The 15,033-nt window shown below is 35.0% G+C and overlaps 1 protein-coding gene across 2 annotated transcripts in view; it reads left to right on the plus strand.

Moving 5' to 3' along the window:
• The window catches only part of EPC2 (enhancer of polycomb homolog 2), a 107,420-nt gene that overhangs the window by 66,492 nt on the left and 25,895 nt on the right, over nt 1-15,033 (plus strand). For both annotated transcript variants that reach the window (XM_079925005.1, XM_079925006.1), the window contains exons 3-4: nt 468-613; nt 11,516-11,722. In XM_079925005.1, the coding sequence (XP_079781131.1) occupies nt 468-613; nt 11,516-11,722 (353 nt within the window). The remainder of the gene's footprint in view (nt 1-467; nt 614-11,515; nt 11,723-15,033) is intronic.

Here is a 15,033-nt window from a genome sequence, read left to right on the forward strand (position 1 = left end):
AAAGAAAACTAGTCTGTCAGGCCAGCACCTCTTTTTTTTGTTTGTTTAAATCTGTTTTATCTCCAGTGATTTGAAATGCCATTCCCATCATATATTTTATACTTGAGTTTATTTCTAGACTGTTAATTTAGTTCCATAGCTTCTCTTTATGCTCCCAACTACCATGTGAATAAATATCTTTTTTTATAATTGCTACTTTATATTTTAATATATATATTTGTGACCCTTTATTTTTAAAATAAAAAATTCTAGTTGCTGTTTTTACTGTTCTGTGAAACTTTAAATCATATGTGAATTAAAATTTATTTTTTCTTCAACGGAATCTCTAAAACCAATTTTTTGATGTCTGCTCGTGAACTCCTCTTTGGTCAATGCTTTATACTTTGGGAGTATCCTGTGGTTGAATATAGGCTCTATATAACTCCATGATTTCTCCTGAGTTTGAAGAATTTTTTTTTCTTTTCTAGCCTTTAATCTAGACAACGAACAACCAGATTATGATATGGATTCAGAAGATGAGACCTTATTAAATAGACTTAACAGAAAGATGGAAATTAAGCCTTTGCAATTTGAAATTATGATTGACAGACTTGAAAAAGCCAGTTCTAATCAGGTACTGTACGTTGTAAAAATGTCTCTTGTATTAACAGTTAATCTAATTAGCAGCTTTATTTTGCATTTTCTTTAGACCTGAGTATATTACATGTTACTGTCTCTTGAATTTCTTTTCCTGAGATCCTAGAATTTCTATTTACAATATTCCTTGACAGTTCAATATTCCTTAAGGAATACTTAAGCGTACTTTCTTTGAATAGGAGCATGAAGAGTACAATTCTGACTTTTTTCTTATTTGGATATAAAACTAATACTAGTTACATTCTTATAATATCTTCTTGATCCTTTTCATGGAGCTGTCTTTCTGGTGCTTCAGTAACTTAACTGCTTGGCTGGTGTCTTAGGTAGACACCTCATACCAATTCAATTACTCAGATTTATATTAAGGTACTCTTATCATTTAAAGTGTATTTTAGTTTTACTTATTTATATATTATTTAAAATTTTAAGTGAAGGAAAAATTATTCACAAAGTAATAAAGAATTTTCTTTAATGGGACATTGTATGTATGGTATAGAGAATTTAAAATGGTATGTTCCTTCTCGAAAACAGTTAGGCAGCATATGTCAGGAACCTTAAAATGTTTATACCTTTTGATTTCGTGGTCCTACCTCTAGGCATCATTCCCAAGAAAAATAATTAGTGAAGGTGTCAAAGATTTCTGAACAGGGTTGTTAAGAATAACTTATAAGTTGTCTGTAGGATGGAATATCATACAACCATTAAAAATTGTTATTTTGAAGAGTATCTAGTGGCACAGGAAGTTGATCATTATATAATGTGAGATTTCAAAAACAGGACACAGAATTATTGAAGGTTTGTTTAAAGCATTTCTACATGTGCATAGAAGAACAAGAATGTACAACAAAATGCCAACAATGGTTATATTTAGGTGCTGGAATTATGGGTGATTTTTATGTTCTTCATTCTATTTTTCTGTATTTTCCAAAATTTACTATAATGGGCATGTGATGATATTACAATTACATTTTAAAACTATTTTAAAAAATAATTGTTGGTATACCTCTGTGGTATATTAATATGCTAATTTTTATTAATGTAGTAAGAAGTTACCACTATAAATAAATAAGCTTTTTACACTAGACTGTTAAAAGTTTTCACTTGTTTACCTATACAAATTCATTATTTTCCCCCCAACTTCCAAGTAAGTCCTTTAAATCCCTGAGGCATTACCAACTCTTCAGAACATTTCCCAAACTTTTCCATTGTAAAGTGACTTTCTTGCATTTTTAGCCTTTCTACCAGTCTCCCCTGACCCCATTTTTTTAAATTAAAATAAGTTTTCTATTGAAGTATGGTTGATTTACGATGTTGTGTTAATTTCTGCTGTACAGCAAAGTGATTCAGTTATACACCGAGCTGAGCTACTTGTGCCATAAAACAGGTTCCCACCAGCTATCTGTTTTACACATGGTAGTGTATTTATGTCAAACCTAATCTCCCAATTCATCCCACCCTCCCCTTCCTCCACTGTGCCCACTTGTCCGTTCTCTGTGTTTGCGTTTCTATTCCTGCCCTGCAAATAGGTTCATCTGTACCATTTTTCTAGATTCCACATATATGCGTTAATAGACGATACTTGTTTTTCTCTTTCTGACTTACTTAACTTTGTATGACAGATTCTAGGTTTATCCACATCTCTACAAATGACCTAATTTCATTTCTTTTTATGGCTGAGTAATATTCCATTATATATATGTATCACATCTTCTTTATCCATTCATCTGTTAATGGACCTTTAGGTTATTTCCATGTCCTGGCTATTGTAAATAGTGCTGCAATGAACATTGGGGTACATGAGTCTCTTTGAATTATGGTTTTCTCATGGTATACCCAGGAGTGGGATTCCTGGGTCCATATGGTAGTTCTACTTTTAGTTTTTTAAGGAACCTCCATAGTGTTTTCCACAGTGGCTGTATCAATTTGCATTCCCACCAGCAGTGCAAGAGGGTTTCCTTTTCTCTGCACCCACTCCAGCATTTATTGTTTGTAAATTTTTTGATTATGGCCATTCTGACCCGTGTGAGGTGATAACCTCATTGTAGTTTTGATTTGCATTTCTCTAATAATTAGTGATGTTAACCGTCTTTTCATGTGCCTCTTGGCCATGTGTATGTCTTCTTCTTTTCTATGTATAGTGTCATGTCATCTGCAAATGTCTGTTTAGGTCTTCCGCCCATTTTTTGATTTGGTGGTTTGTTTTTTTGATATTGAACTGCATGAGCTGTTTGTATATTTTGGAGATTAATCCGTTGTCTGTTGCTTCGTTTGCAAATACTTTCTCCCATTCCATGATTGTCTTTTCATCTTATTTATGGTTTCCTTTGCTGTGCAAAAGCTTTTAAGTTTAATTAGGTCCCATTTGCTTATTTTTGTTTTTATTTTCATTACTCTAGGAGGTGGTCATAAAAGATCTTGCTGTGATTTATGTGAAAGAGTGTTTTTCCTGTGTTTTCCTCTAAGAGTTTTATAGTGTCTGGTCTTACATTTAGGTCTTTAATCCATTTGGAGTTTATTTTTGTGTATGGTGTTAGGTAGTGTTCTAATTTCATTCTTTTTCATGTAGTTGTCCTGTTTTCCCAGCACCATTTATTGAAGAGGCTGTCTTTTCTCCATTGTATATTCTTGCCTCCTTTGTCATAGATTAGGTGACCATAGGTGTGTGGGTTTATCTCTCGGCTTTCTATCCTGTTCCATTGATCTATATTTCTGTTTTTGTGCCAGTACCATACTGTCTTGATTACTGTAGCTTTGTAGTATAGTCTGAACTCAGGGAGCCTGATTCCTCCAGCTCCATTTTTCTTTCGCAAGATTGCTTTAGCTATTCGGGGTCTTTTGTGTTTCCATACAAATTATAAAATTTTGTGTTCTAGTTCTGTGAAAAATATCATTGGTAATTTGATAGGAATTGCATTGAACCTGTAGATTGCTTTGGGTAGGATAGTCATTTTTACAATACTGATTCATCCAATCCAGGATCATGTTATATTTCTCCACCTGTTTGCATTGTCTTTGATTTCTTTCATCAGTGTCTTATAGTTTTCTGCATACAGGTCTTTTGCCTCCTTACATAGGTTTATTTCTAGGTATTTTATTCTTTTTGTTGCAGTGGTAAATGGGATTGTTTCCTTAATTTCTCTTTCTGGTCTTTCATTGTTAGTGTATAGGAATGCCAGAGATTTCTGTGCCTTAATTTTGTATCCTGCCTGCAACCTTCCCAAATTCACTGATTAGTTCTAGTAGTTTTCTGGTGGCATCTTTAGGATTTTCTATGTATAGTATCATGTCATCAGCAAACAGTGACAGTTTTACTTCATATTTTATAATTTGTATTTCTTTTTCTTCTCTGATTGCCGTGGCTAGGGCTTCCTAAACTATTGAATAATAGTAGTGAGAGTGGACACCTTGTCTTGTTCCTGAGCTTAGAGAAAATGCTTTCAGTTTTTCAACATTGAGAATGATGTTTGCTGTTGGTTTGTTGTATATGGCCTTTATTATGTTGAGGTAGGTTCCCTCTATGCCCACTTTCTGGAGAGTTTTTATCATAAGTGGGTGTTGAATTTTGTCAAAAGCTTCTTCTGCATCTATTGAGATGATCATATGGTTTTTATTCTTTAATTTGTTAATATGGTGTATTGCATTGTTTGATTTGCATATATTGAAGAATCCTTGCATCTCTGGGATAAATCCCACTTTATCACGGTGTATGCTCTTTTTAATGTGCTGTTGGATTCTGTTTGCTAGTACTTTGTTGAGGGTTTTTGCGTCTGTGTTCATCAGTGATAGATATATTGGTCTGTAATTTTCTTTTTTTGTGATGTCTTTGTCTGGTTTTGGTATCAGGGTGATGGTGGCCTTGTAGAATGGGTTTGGGAGTATTTCTTCCTCTGCAGTTTTTTGGAAGAGTTTGAGAAGAATAGGTGTTAACTCTTCTCTAACTGTTTGATAGAATTCACCTGTGAAGCCATCTTGTCCTGGATTTTTTGTTTGCTGGAAGATTTTTAATTACAGTTTCAATTTCCTTACTTAAGATTGGTCTGTTCATATTTTCTCTTTCTTCCTGGTTCAGTCTTGGAAGGTTATACCTTTCTAAGAATTTGTCCATTTCTTCCAGGTTGTCCATTTTATTGGCATAGAGTTGCTTGTAGTAGTCTCTTAGCATGCTTTGTATTTCTGTGGTGTCTGTTGTAATTTCTCCTTTTTCATTTCTAATTTTATTGATTTGAGTTCCTCTCCCTTTTTTTCTTGATGAGTGTGGCTAAAGGTTTATCAATTTTGTTTATCTTCTCAAAATCAAATTTTAGTTTTATTGATCTTTACTATTGTTTTCTTCATTTCTATTTCATTTATTTCTGCTCTGATCTTTATGATTTCTTTCTTTCTACTAACTTTGGTTTTCTTTGTTCTTCTTTTTCTAGTTGCTTTAGGTGTAAGGTTAGATTGTTTATTTGATACTTTCTTGTTTCTTGAGGTGAGATTGAATTGCTATAAACTTCCCTCTTAGAACTGCTTTTGTTGCATCCCATGGGTTTTGGGCCATCGTGTTTTCATTGTCATTCGTTTCTAGAAATATTTTCATTTCTTTGATTTCTTCAATGATCTCTTGGTTATTTAGCGGTGCACTGTTTAGCATCCATGTGTTTATGTTTTTTTACAGTTTTTTTCCTGTAATTGATTTCTAATCTCATAACGTTGTGGTTAGAAAAGATGCTTGATACGATTTCAATTTTCTTAAATTTACTGAGGCTTGATTTGTGACCCAGGATGTTATCTATCCTGGAGAATGTTCCATGCACACTTGAGAAGAAAGTGTAATCTGCTGTTTTTGGATGGAATGTCCTATAAATATCATTTAAGTCTATCTAGTCTATTATGTCATTTAAAGCTTGTGTTTCCTTATTAATTTTCTGTTTGGATGATCTGTCCATAGGTGTAAGTGAGGTGTTAAAGTCCCCCACTATTATTGTATTACTGTCGATTTCCTCTTTTATAGCTGTTAGCCGTTGCCTTATGTATTGAGGTACTCCTGTGTTGGGTGCATAAATATTTATGATTGTTATATCTTCTTCTTGGATTGATCTGTTGATCATTATGTAGTGTCCTTCCTTGTCTGTTGTAACATTCTTTATTTTAAAGTCTATTTTATCTGATATGAGTATAGCTACTCCAGCTTTCTTGTGATTTCCATTTGCATGGAATATCTTTTTCCATCCCCTCACTTTCAGTCTGTATGTGTCCCTACGTCTGAAGTGGGTCTCTTCTAGACAGCATGTATGCAGGTCTTGTTTCTGTATCCATTCACCCAGTCTGTGTCTTTTGGTTGCAGCATTTAATCCATTTACATTCACGGTGATTATCAATATGTATGTTCCTATTACCATTTTCTTAATTGATTTGGGTTTGCTTTTGTGGGTCTTTTTCTTCTCTTGTGTTTCCCACCTAGAGAAATTCCTTTAGCATTTGCTGTAAAGCTGGTTTGGGGTGCTGAATTCTCTTAGCTTTTGCTTGTCTGTAAAGCTTTTAATTTCTCCATCGAATCTGAATGAGATCCTTGCTGGGTAGAGTAACCTTGGTTGTAGGTTTTTCCCTTTCATCACTTTAAATATATCCTGCCACTCCTTTGTGGCCTGCAGAGTTTCTGCTGAAAAATCAGTTGATAACCTTAGAGGGATTCCTTTGTATGTTATTTGTTGTTTTCCCTTGCCACTTTTAATATTTTTTCTTTGAATTTAATTTTTGTTAGTTTGATTAATATGTGTCTCACTGTGTTCTGCTAGGGTTTATCCTGTATGGGACACTGTGCTTCCTGGACATGGGTGGCTCTTTCTTTTCCCATGTTAGGGCAGTTTTTTACTATAATCTCTTCAGATATTTTCTCAGACCCTTTCTCTTTCTCTTCTTCTGAGACCCCTATAATTCGAACGTTGGTGCATTTAATGTTGTCCCAGAGGTCTCTGAAGCTGTCCTCAATTCTCTTTTCATTCTTTTTTCTTTATTCTGCTCTTCCTCAGTTATTTCTACCATACTTCCAGCTCACTTATTTGCTCTTCTGTCTCAGTTATTCTAATATTGATTCCTTCTAGTGTATTTTTCATTTCAGTTATTGTGTTCATCCCCTTTTGTTTGTTGTTTATAGTTCTTCTAGGTCTTTGTTAAAGATTTCTTGTATTTTCTCAATCCATGCCTCCATTCTATTTCCGAGATTTTGGATCATCTTTGCTATCATTACTCTGAATTCTTTTTCAGGTAGGTTTCCTATTTCCTCTTCATTTATTTGGTCTTGTAGGTTTTTACCTTGCTCCTTTGTCCGTAACATATTTTTCTTGTCATCTCATTTTTTTGGATGGGACCCGTCCCCCACTTAGATGGAAAGTAATATCTAGTGTACTGTCCAAAAAAGTACATTAAAACTGAAGTTTGTAAAATTCAACTTAATTTGTTTTTTGAGGGATTGTCTTTTTTTATTGGAAATTTGTTTAATTATCAAATTGATACTCATTATAATTAGTGCTCACAGTTTTCCTAGGATTTTGATCACTGGCATCAGATATAATTTCAGTTTTTCTTCTTTATGTGTAAATTTTCCTAGCAAACCTAGGCTTGATCAGACTTTTGGCATTTCTTCTGTTTTCCATGATTGCTTCAAAATTCTCATGGTGGTTGAAATTATATCATCAGAAGCCTTCTTCCGTGTGTTCTGTAATTTGCTTTTTTTCATTTAGTTAGTAATATTTATTTAGTGCTCAGGTGAGCAAGACAAGTGACAGAAGTTCTGCCCTTGTGGAGCTTATCATCTAAGTGGGTACAAGATAAACAAAAAGCATGTAAACAGTAAATTATGCACTATAATCAGCACCATCCTATTTTAGTTCTCTTTGCTCAGTGGCAAGCTTCCAGACTCTAAAACAACTGGCTAGGTTCTCAGCGCTTGATAGCATCTGCTTTCTGCAGAGGAGATTAAGGTGAAGGCTTTGTTACAGGAACAAGAAAATTGTCTTATTAATAGAACCAAGGATTAAAGATAGCAAAAGCCTCCCCTCATTCCAAGTGTCTGATCTGGGGGGTTCATGGAGTTCTTTATTTTCTCTTTTTGGGGGCTAGGATAGTACCAGATCCCAGGGCAAGGAATCAAGTTTGTGGTTAAACCAATATTTATTAAGTTGGTAGAGAAAGACATAAAAGATGGACTGGGGCAGAAGCTTCTGCTGGCATTATTCTGTGGAGACTATTGCAATGAAGTCATTATTGAAAACTCTTGTTGCCAAAGTCTGTGATTATTTTCAGTTCCCATCCTTTGTCTTATTTGAGTTCTCCTTATTTCTTCAAATTGTCCTCACCTTTGTTCTTTTGAATACAATTCATGTCCTTTTGGTTTTCTTATGATTTTTTTATGACCATTCCTTCTAATTTTCTTTTACTGACTCCGTTTCATTCAACTCCTGCAAACATCAGGGTTTCTTGAAATTCTGTTCTTGGTATTCTTGTCCTGATTATTTTGGGGGGTAATATCACCTCATCGAGCATTTTTGTGGTTATAGTAATACCTATGCCTTTAGCCTTGACCACTTTCTCAAGCCCCAGGATTTTCTTTTTTCTCTTTTTGTGCTGACTGTTGGCATCTCCATCTAGATGGTCCACAGACCTCTCAAGTTTAACCTTTTCAAAACTTAACTTACTCTCTTAACTCCAGATGATCCTATACTGTATTCATTCTCTCTCCAGTGACTCCCAAAACTCAGGATCTTGTGGGTTTTTAAAATCCTTTTCCTTTAGTCCCTAAATTTTCAATAAACTACTACCCTACGTCTCTCCTTTTTTATTAAGTCACAGTTAAATTTTCAAAAGGTAAGCCATATTGTTTACCTTTTAGTCCATTTTAGTTTACTGATATTGCACTGTTTAAGGTCACTGATGGCCTCCTAATTATCATCCAGGAGTCTCTTTTTAGTCTGCGTCCTACTTAATATCCCTGTAGTATTGGATTTGTTGACCTCCATCTTTCCTGATTCTTCTTGTTTCTCCATCTCCTCTTCCTTTGCTCCTCTACCTCTTGTTCTTTTCCTTTGGTATCTATCCTCAGAATTTATTCTTGTACCGTAAGCTGCCAACACAGGCACTCTCAGATGGAGTTTTTTGTGACTGTGTCCTCTATCTTACTGCACTAATACTCAGTTGCAAAGTTCTTACGTTCTCTTATTGTTCAATTTGTATTTGTTTAACCTTAATTCCCATACTGTAAATTTCTTTAAGTATTGGATTTTCTTAAAGTTTTTTTTGTTATCTTCCCCACAACCTGTAGCACAAATGATGGCTGATAGTAGTTATTAACTACTTACTGCTTAGTTGGCTATTTTATATGTAAAAGCATTAATTTTTACATGTAATTTATTCATTTGTGTATTAAATTTGTGCATTTATTGAAATTGCTAGACCATGAGTTTTGTATATAAGCAAACTAAATGATGGAGCTTGTTGCAGTCTAGAAAAAGAAGAATTTTTATCTCCCATCCCTAAGCCCCCAAAATAAGTAAATCAAGTAAGTCAGAGCTGTCTTGGAAATAATAAATTTATCACAGACCCCTTTGCCACTGGAATACTGGTTTCTACTGCTTTCTAGTAGATGAAATGCTAAATGGCAGAACTTTTTCCTTAGGTATAAAAGTAGTAGGATTCTGATTTTTGTGGATTTTTAATCATGTCACATAATTTGTGACTACTTTATCTGTAAATAGTTCTTGTCCACTCAAATTGATGCTGTCACCATGATAGCAGAGAGGCACTGATACTAGTTGCCCTAGAATAGCTAAAGATAAGTTTTACAGAATGACTAAAACCAAAATTATCCAATAAAATAAAAATTGGCCATGTGACAATATAAAAACAGCAGTTGTTGACTTACAGCTAACATAGGAAAGTAATGTCAGGATGTTTAAACTGTGTATTGAATTCTTATTACCTCAGATATAAAGAGGGTACTTAAGCATGAGGCAGAAGGACATTTCTGAAAGCAGGGGCAAGAAGCACCAGAGAAGAAAATCTGAGGCAGTGTTTTAATCTCCTGACACCTCCTGCAGGAAGATAGGAAGCAGTGTTATTTTGATAATGTTGTTATATAAGAAACTCACCACTGCTCTGCTGGTTGAAGGAAAGAGATTATCTTCCTCCCCACTCAAAGGTTAGATTAAGTTCTTGATTTAATTAGTGAAGGTTATAAAATTTTATCAGAAGCAGAATGACCAAACAGCTGAAGCACGTATAGCATGTCACAGCATTGTTTCCCTTTGGTCCCCAGAGCACATGAGAGCTACCAGTTATGCTATGCTCTAAGCATTTGGTGGAATTTTGTTAGATCCAGAAAGCTCTATTTTTATTTTGCCACCGTCCTTGTAGACTTTGGAGGCACACATCACCATTCCAGAGAACTTCAGCTAACAGTGGGAGAGTGTCCACTTAAAGTTGATGTTTGGAAATATTGGTTCTTTTGGTTTGATCTCATGTTTCAGGCTCCGGCTTTCCACTTTAAAGGTCAAGTTACTCGGTGTCTCAGATGCAGTTAAGCTGACTCCACTGAGACTTTGAATAAACCAAAGAATGGCCACTTATAATTTTATTGTCATGTGGACTAGAATACTTGAGTTGATACCGTCTGTATTCTCTTCCTGTGGTCAAACCATCTTGGCAGCCAAATTATAATAAGAAACCAACTAATTAGCTTTAGTAAGCACCATCATAGGACTGGAAGTCCAGGTGATTATTACATTTATTCCATGAAGTTATACCAATATGAGAAGTCAGATCATAGCAAAAATTTATTTGCTAAGTCATGCTTTCTTCAAATGAATTCCTACAACCTGCAAATTGATTAGTATGTTGATCTTAAAATTTCAGTGATAAAAATTTTCCCCTCATTTCCAAGTTTTTAGGAGATATCTCAATTTGTTTTGAAAATGAATCTTCATCTCTAGAATGATAAAAGTAAAAAGATTGGGATAGCATCACTTCAGTAAGGGTTCACAGCTCTAAAACTCCATAATCTTTTTCTAAGCTTCACTATAAATGGATATGTGTAACCCCTAATCCGTCTTACTAAAGCTGATTAGCCTCTCTGATCTTCACAAGGAGCAAGGAAACAGATGTGACCAAGCAAATTTCTACAAACTTTACTTTGAGATAATGTCAGCATATATTGGCTGCACTGATAAAGGAGAAATAGATCCCTGAGATGCCACTGTCCCAGACATGACAATGTCATTAACAAAATGAGTGTTTAGAACAAGGATTCTCTAGTATTTAATCAGCTTTGTTAGAGGAATTGTTTATATATGTAATTGGTACAAGAAATTCAAGATTGCATAGTGTTGAGACTTCTGGAAACATGCTAAGTTTGTCCTTTTCAATTTCAAAGGAGGCATGTGTTTATTTAGTTGCAATACGTTGGAAAATATTCATAGTTTATTTTGGAGGGAGGTAAAAAGAAACCACCTGTAAATTCTAGTTTCTGTTGAAAAACAAAAACACTGAAAGAAGCTACTAGACTATTGAAAACTAGTAGATCCTCCAATGTGTGGAATCCCAGAATATCAGAATTTTGAAGGACCCTGGATGTCTTCCAGTTCAAGACTTTCCTGAGTCATAAATCTGTTGTCGTCTTATCATTAATCCAGGCTTCTTAAATATTTTAAGTGGTGGAACGCACTACCTCTTAGGGCAAAATTCTAATTTTGGTAAATCTTAATAAAGTCTTTGTTCGAATTGTGTTTTCTGCCATCATGGTATCTGATCATAATTGTTAGACTGATCACATTTTTTCCTGTAGGTATAGTTTAATTTTAATTTTTTTTAAGCATTGTAGTTGATGACATTTTTATTTTTTATTTAGCTTGTAACACTTCAAGAAGCAAAACTGCTGCTAAACGAAGATGATTACCTTATTAAAGCTGTATATGACTACTGGGTGAGAAAACGTAAAAACTGCAGGGGACCATCCCTCATTCCTCAGATAAAACAAGAGAAAAGAGATGGCTCTACCAACAATGACCCTTATGTTGCCTTTCGGAGGAGAACAGAGAAAATGCAAACTCGAAAGGTAATATGCTGTAGTAGGTCTGCGTCTTACTAGAGCATGGACTTGAGGATATGGGGAGGGGGAAGGGTAAGCTGTGACAAAGTGAGAGAGTGGCATGGACATATATACACTACCAAACGTAAAATAGATAGCTAGTGGGAAGTAACCACATAGCACAGGGAGATCAGCTATGTGCTTTGTGTCCACCTAGAGGGGTGGGGATAGGGAGGGTGGGAGGGAGGGAGACGCAAGAAGGAAGAGATATGGGAACATATGTATATGTATAACTGATTCACTTTGTTATAAAGCAGAAACTAACACACCATTGTAAAGCAATTATGCTCCAATAAAGATGTTTAAAAAATAAAGAAAGGTAATATGCAAATTAGATTTAACTGAATGTACCTTGATAGTATTTAAGACCAATATTTTTATTTTGCTGATAGCTTGAGTAATTTTCAGTAATTCGAATATAAAGAGAAGCTAATGACATTGTTGAACTTTATGTTAGAAAGGCTGCTATTCAGTAGCTTCTGTCCCCCAGTTGTTTGCAATGTTTATTTAATACCTATGGGCTTTATAAATCTGTTGGTTATACCATTTTAGGCTTGCAGTTGAAGTGATGTGAGGAAATTCGTGTTAGGAAGAAAACTCTGAAGTTTTGAATTCTTCAGTAAACTGTACATTCGATACATATCCTCTGTTTGGGAAGCTTAAGAGTTCCTTTGAAACCATATTCTAAATCATGCATGTGAAAATGGACTTTACTCCCTCTAACTACTGTGGGGTCATGGGAAGTTGGGAAAGGTTCATTTTCAAGCCTGTTCTGCTAACAGTCGCAAGTAACACAATGGAACCTTTTTCTCCTTTTCTGAGTTGTCAGTTGTGTCAGATTTCGAATTGACAAACTTGTCCTAATCTGGCTTTCAGAAGCAAGATGAGCCAGAATTTTAAGAGAAATGGGGTCTCAGGCTGTGAAATGATACAGTATAGAAGAAAGCATTATTTCAGATGGTAGTCACTGCCTTCCATTTCTCATAATTAACGGTAAACATCAGACATGGTAACACATTCTCTAACATTGCAGAATATTAGGAACATATAAATGTAAAAACCATGAGGAATTATAATTGGAGGCAAAGCATTTTCTGTGGATTCCTGTTTCTCCTGAATGAGAATGCTTTCTCATTCTCTTGAATGCTTGTCCTTGTCAGCTGTTAATATAACAGCTGTGAAGCATAACAGCTGCCAGGGATAGTACATTATAGGGGAAACTTCCCTACTGGTTAACAACCAGAGTTTTTATAACTCTTTCTTGGATTTCCCAATTGTGTATGACATTCCCTAACCCAGACTGAATTTTCAGTTTGGTGTGTTGGTTCTTAGCTAAGGAAATATTAGCTATTTCTTGAAGATTTAGTGCATTGTTTAGAAAAGACTATAATGAGATGAGTTTGTAAATACAGTAAAGCTTTATAAATATGGACATGAGGAAGGAGAGGTTTATCTGGATTATTGAAAAAATCTGAACTTCCAGTTACTTTTTAAAAGAAATGTAATTGATTCAGATATATTGCAAAAGATAGACTTAGAGCAATGTCTTTTGAAGGAAAAGTACTGTTGGGCTTCTTTTAGTGAATGGGTATGAAGTACTTAAAATTATCAGTATTTATTGACATACAAACAATATTACAAATGTTTAAATATGTTTTATTCTTAAATAGGTTAAATCACTATTTTCTAACCAGTGTGTTTTGAGAATTGCTAGAAATAGGTTCCTGTGTTTAGGCATTTCTCCATTGTGTAATAACTAGGCCAGCATTTTCCTGACACTCTGATTCCTACCCTTTCTCTTACCTGTTAATTTTCATCTTCCTCTCCAAGGTGGTATATTTTCTTTTCCAATGGTATTTTTATTCCTCTCTGTTTTCAGTTATGGGACCAAAAACTATTCCCCTTCATGTACACTCTTGCTGCTTAGAAATGTGTATGAGTTTTAAAATGAGAAAGTTAGGAAAGCAATCGAGAGTGGACACCCTAGGTGTTCAGGAGGTGGTCAGGCATTGAGATATGCAACAATGAATACCAGCTAACAGAGGTCCTCTGCTTCCTTTTCTATTCCCACAAACGTAAAAACATTTATATAGCTGATGCAAAAGCTAGAGTAAAGGACTTCTGAAATATTTGCTTGGAAGTCTATAATTTAATTTTAATCATTAAACTAATGTTTAGTTTGGGAGTGGTTAAGTGCTTTAGGACATTCTCAAATGACATGGTGTTAAGGTACCAGCATCTCTGAGTGCACTGACTGGGAAGTCTTGAATCAGCATATACGTTTATATGTTTAACCCCATAGGTAAAACTGTTAGCGTTTGTGCCTTCTCTCCTCCCTCTGTGTGGCAAGATAGTTAGGAGAGGAAACTTCCAGGGTAGTGGTTCTCAGTCTGGCTGCACATAACAATCACTCGTGAATTAGCCTTGGTTTAAAAAGATCTATAGTTAACTCTAAATTACAGCAGTTTGAAAGCCACTTCCCTATAGATTTGGCAGTTGGTCAGAACTATAATATGTAACTGGAACAAGAAGACAGGAATTTGCTCCAAGCAGAGACAGTTGTGAAGAAGGGTAAAGGGAATTGAGTAGATTTGAATATAGGGAGTAGGGCCATCTTAAAAGCACAGAAAAGATGTCAGTATGAACTTACAGTTTTTAATATTGATACAGCTAGAAATAGATATAGATCTATGCATGGGTATGTACATAAATATATTACAGGCTTATTTCCTAGCTCTGTTTGCGAGAGGGTATAGAAGCAATTACACTCGCATGTAAATCTTGATTTTAAATACTATTTTCCATTAAAGGGAACCAGGACTCCTTAGAAAAATGATTTTAGGTCTGGTGCTAGGAAAGCATAAAGATAAGCTTGGAACATTCTGCTTTGCCAGAATATAAGAATGTGATTGAAGAATGTTGGAGCCATGTTAGAAGGCCTCAGGAGCCAGCTTAAAGGGTGACCCTGCTGATCAGATGTGGGCAAGTTTGTATGTCAAAATAAGGAGAGTAATGGATTATAACCCATAAAGTAACCCATGAGTCTATACTGATGTAAATGGATGGATGGATAGATGGATAAGTAGATGATTGATTGATTGATTGATTGATTGATGAAAGAGAACACTTTTCCTTACCATAGATTTCCAACTTATAAATGTCAGTGGAATGATGGAGTTCAAAAATCACCATTTGGCAACCACCATAGTAGCAATTGTTTCTGGCAAAAGTTAGAATTAATGGAAGCTAAACTGATGGGGGAAATTTGATGAGAAACA

The sequence above is a fragment of the Stenella coeruleoalba genome, assembly GCF_951394435.1.
Source record: "Stenella coeruleoalba genome assembly, chromosome: 6".
Taxonomy (NCBI): Eukaryota; Metazoa; Chordata; class Mammalia; order Artiodactyla; family Delphinidae; genus Stenella; species Stenella coeruleoalba.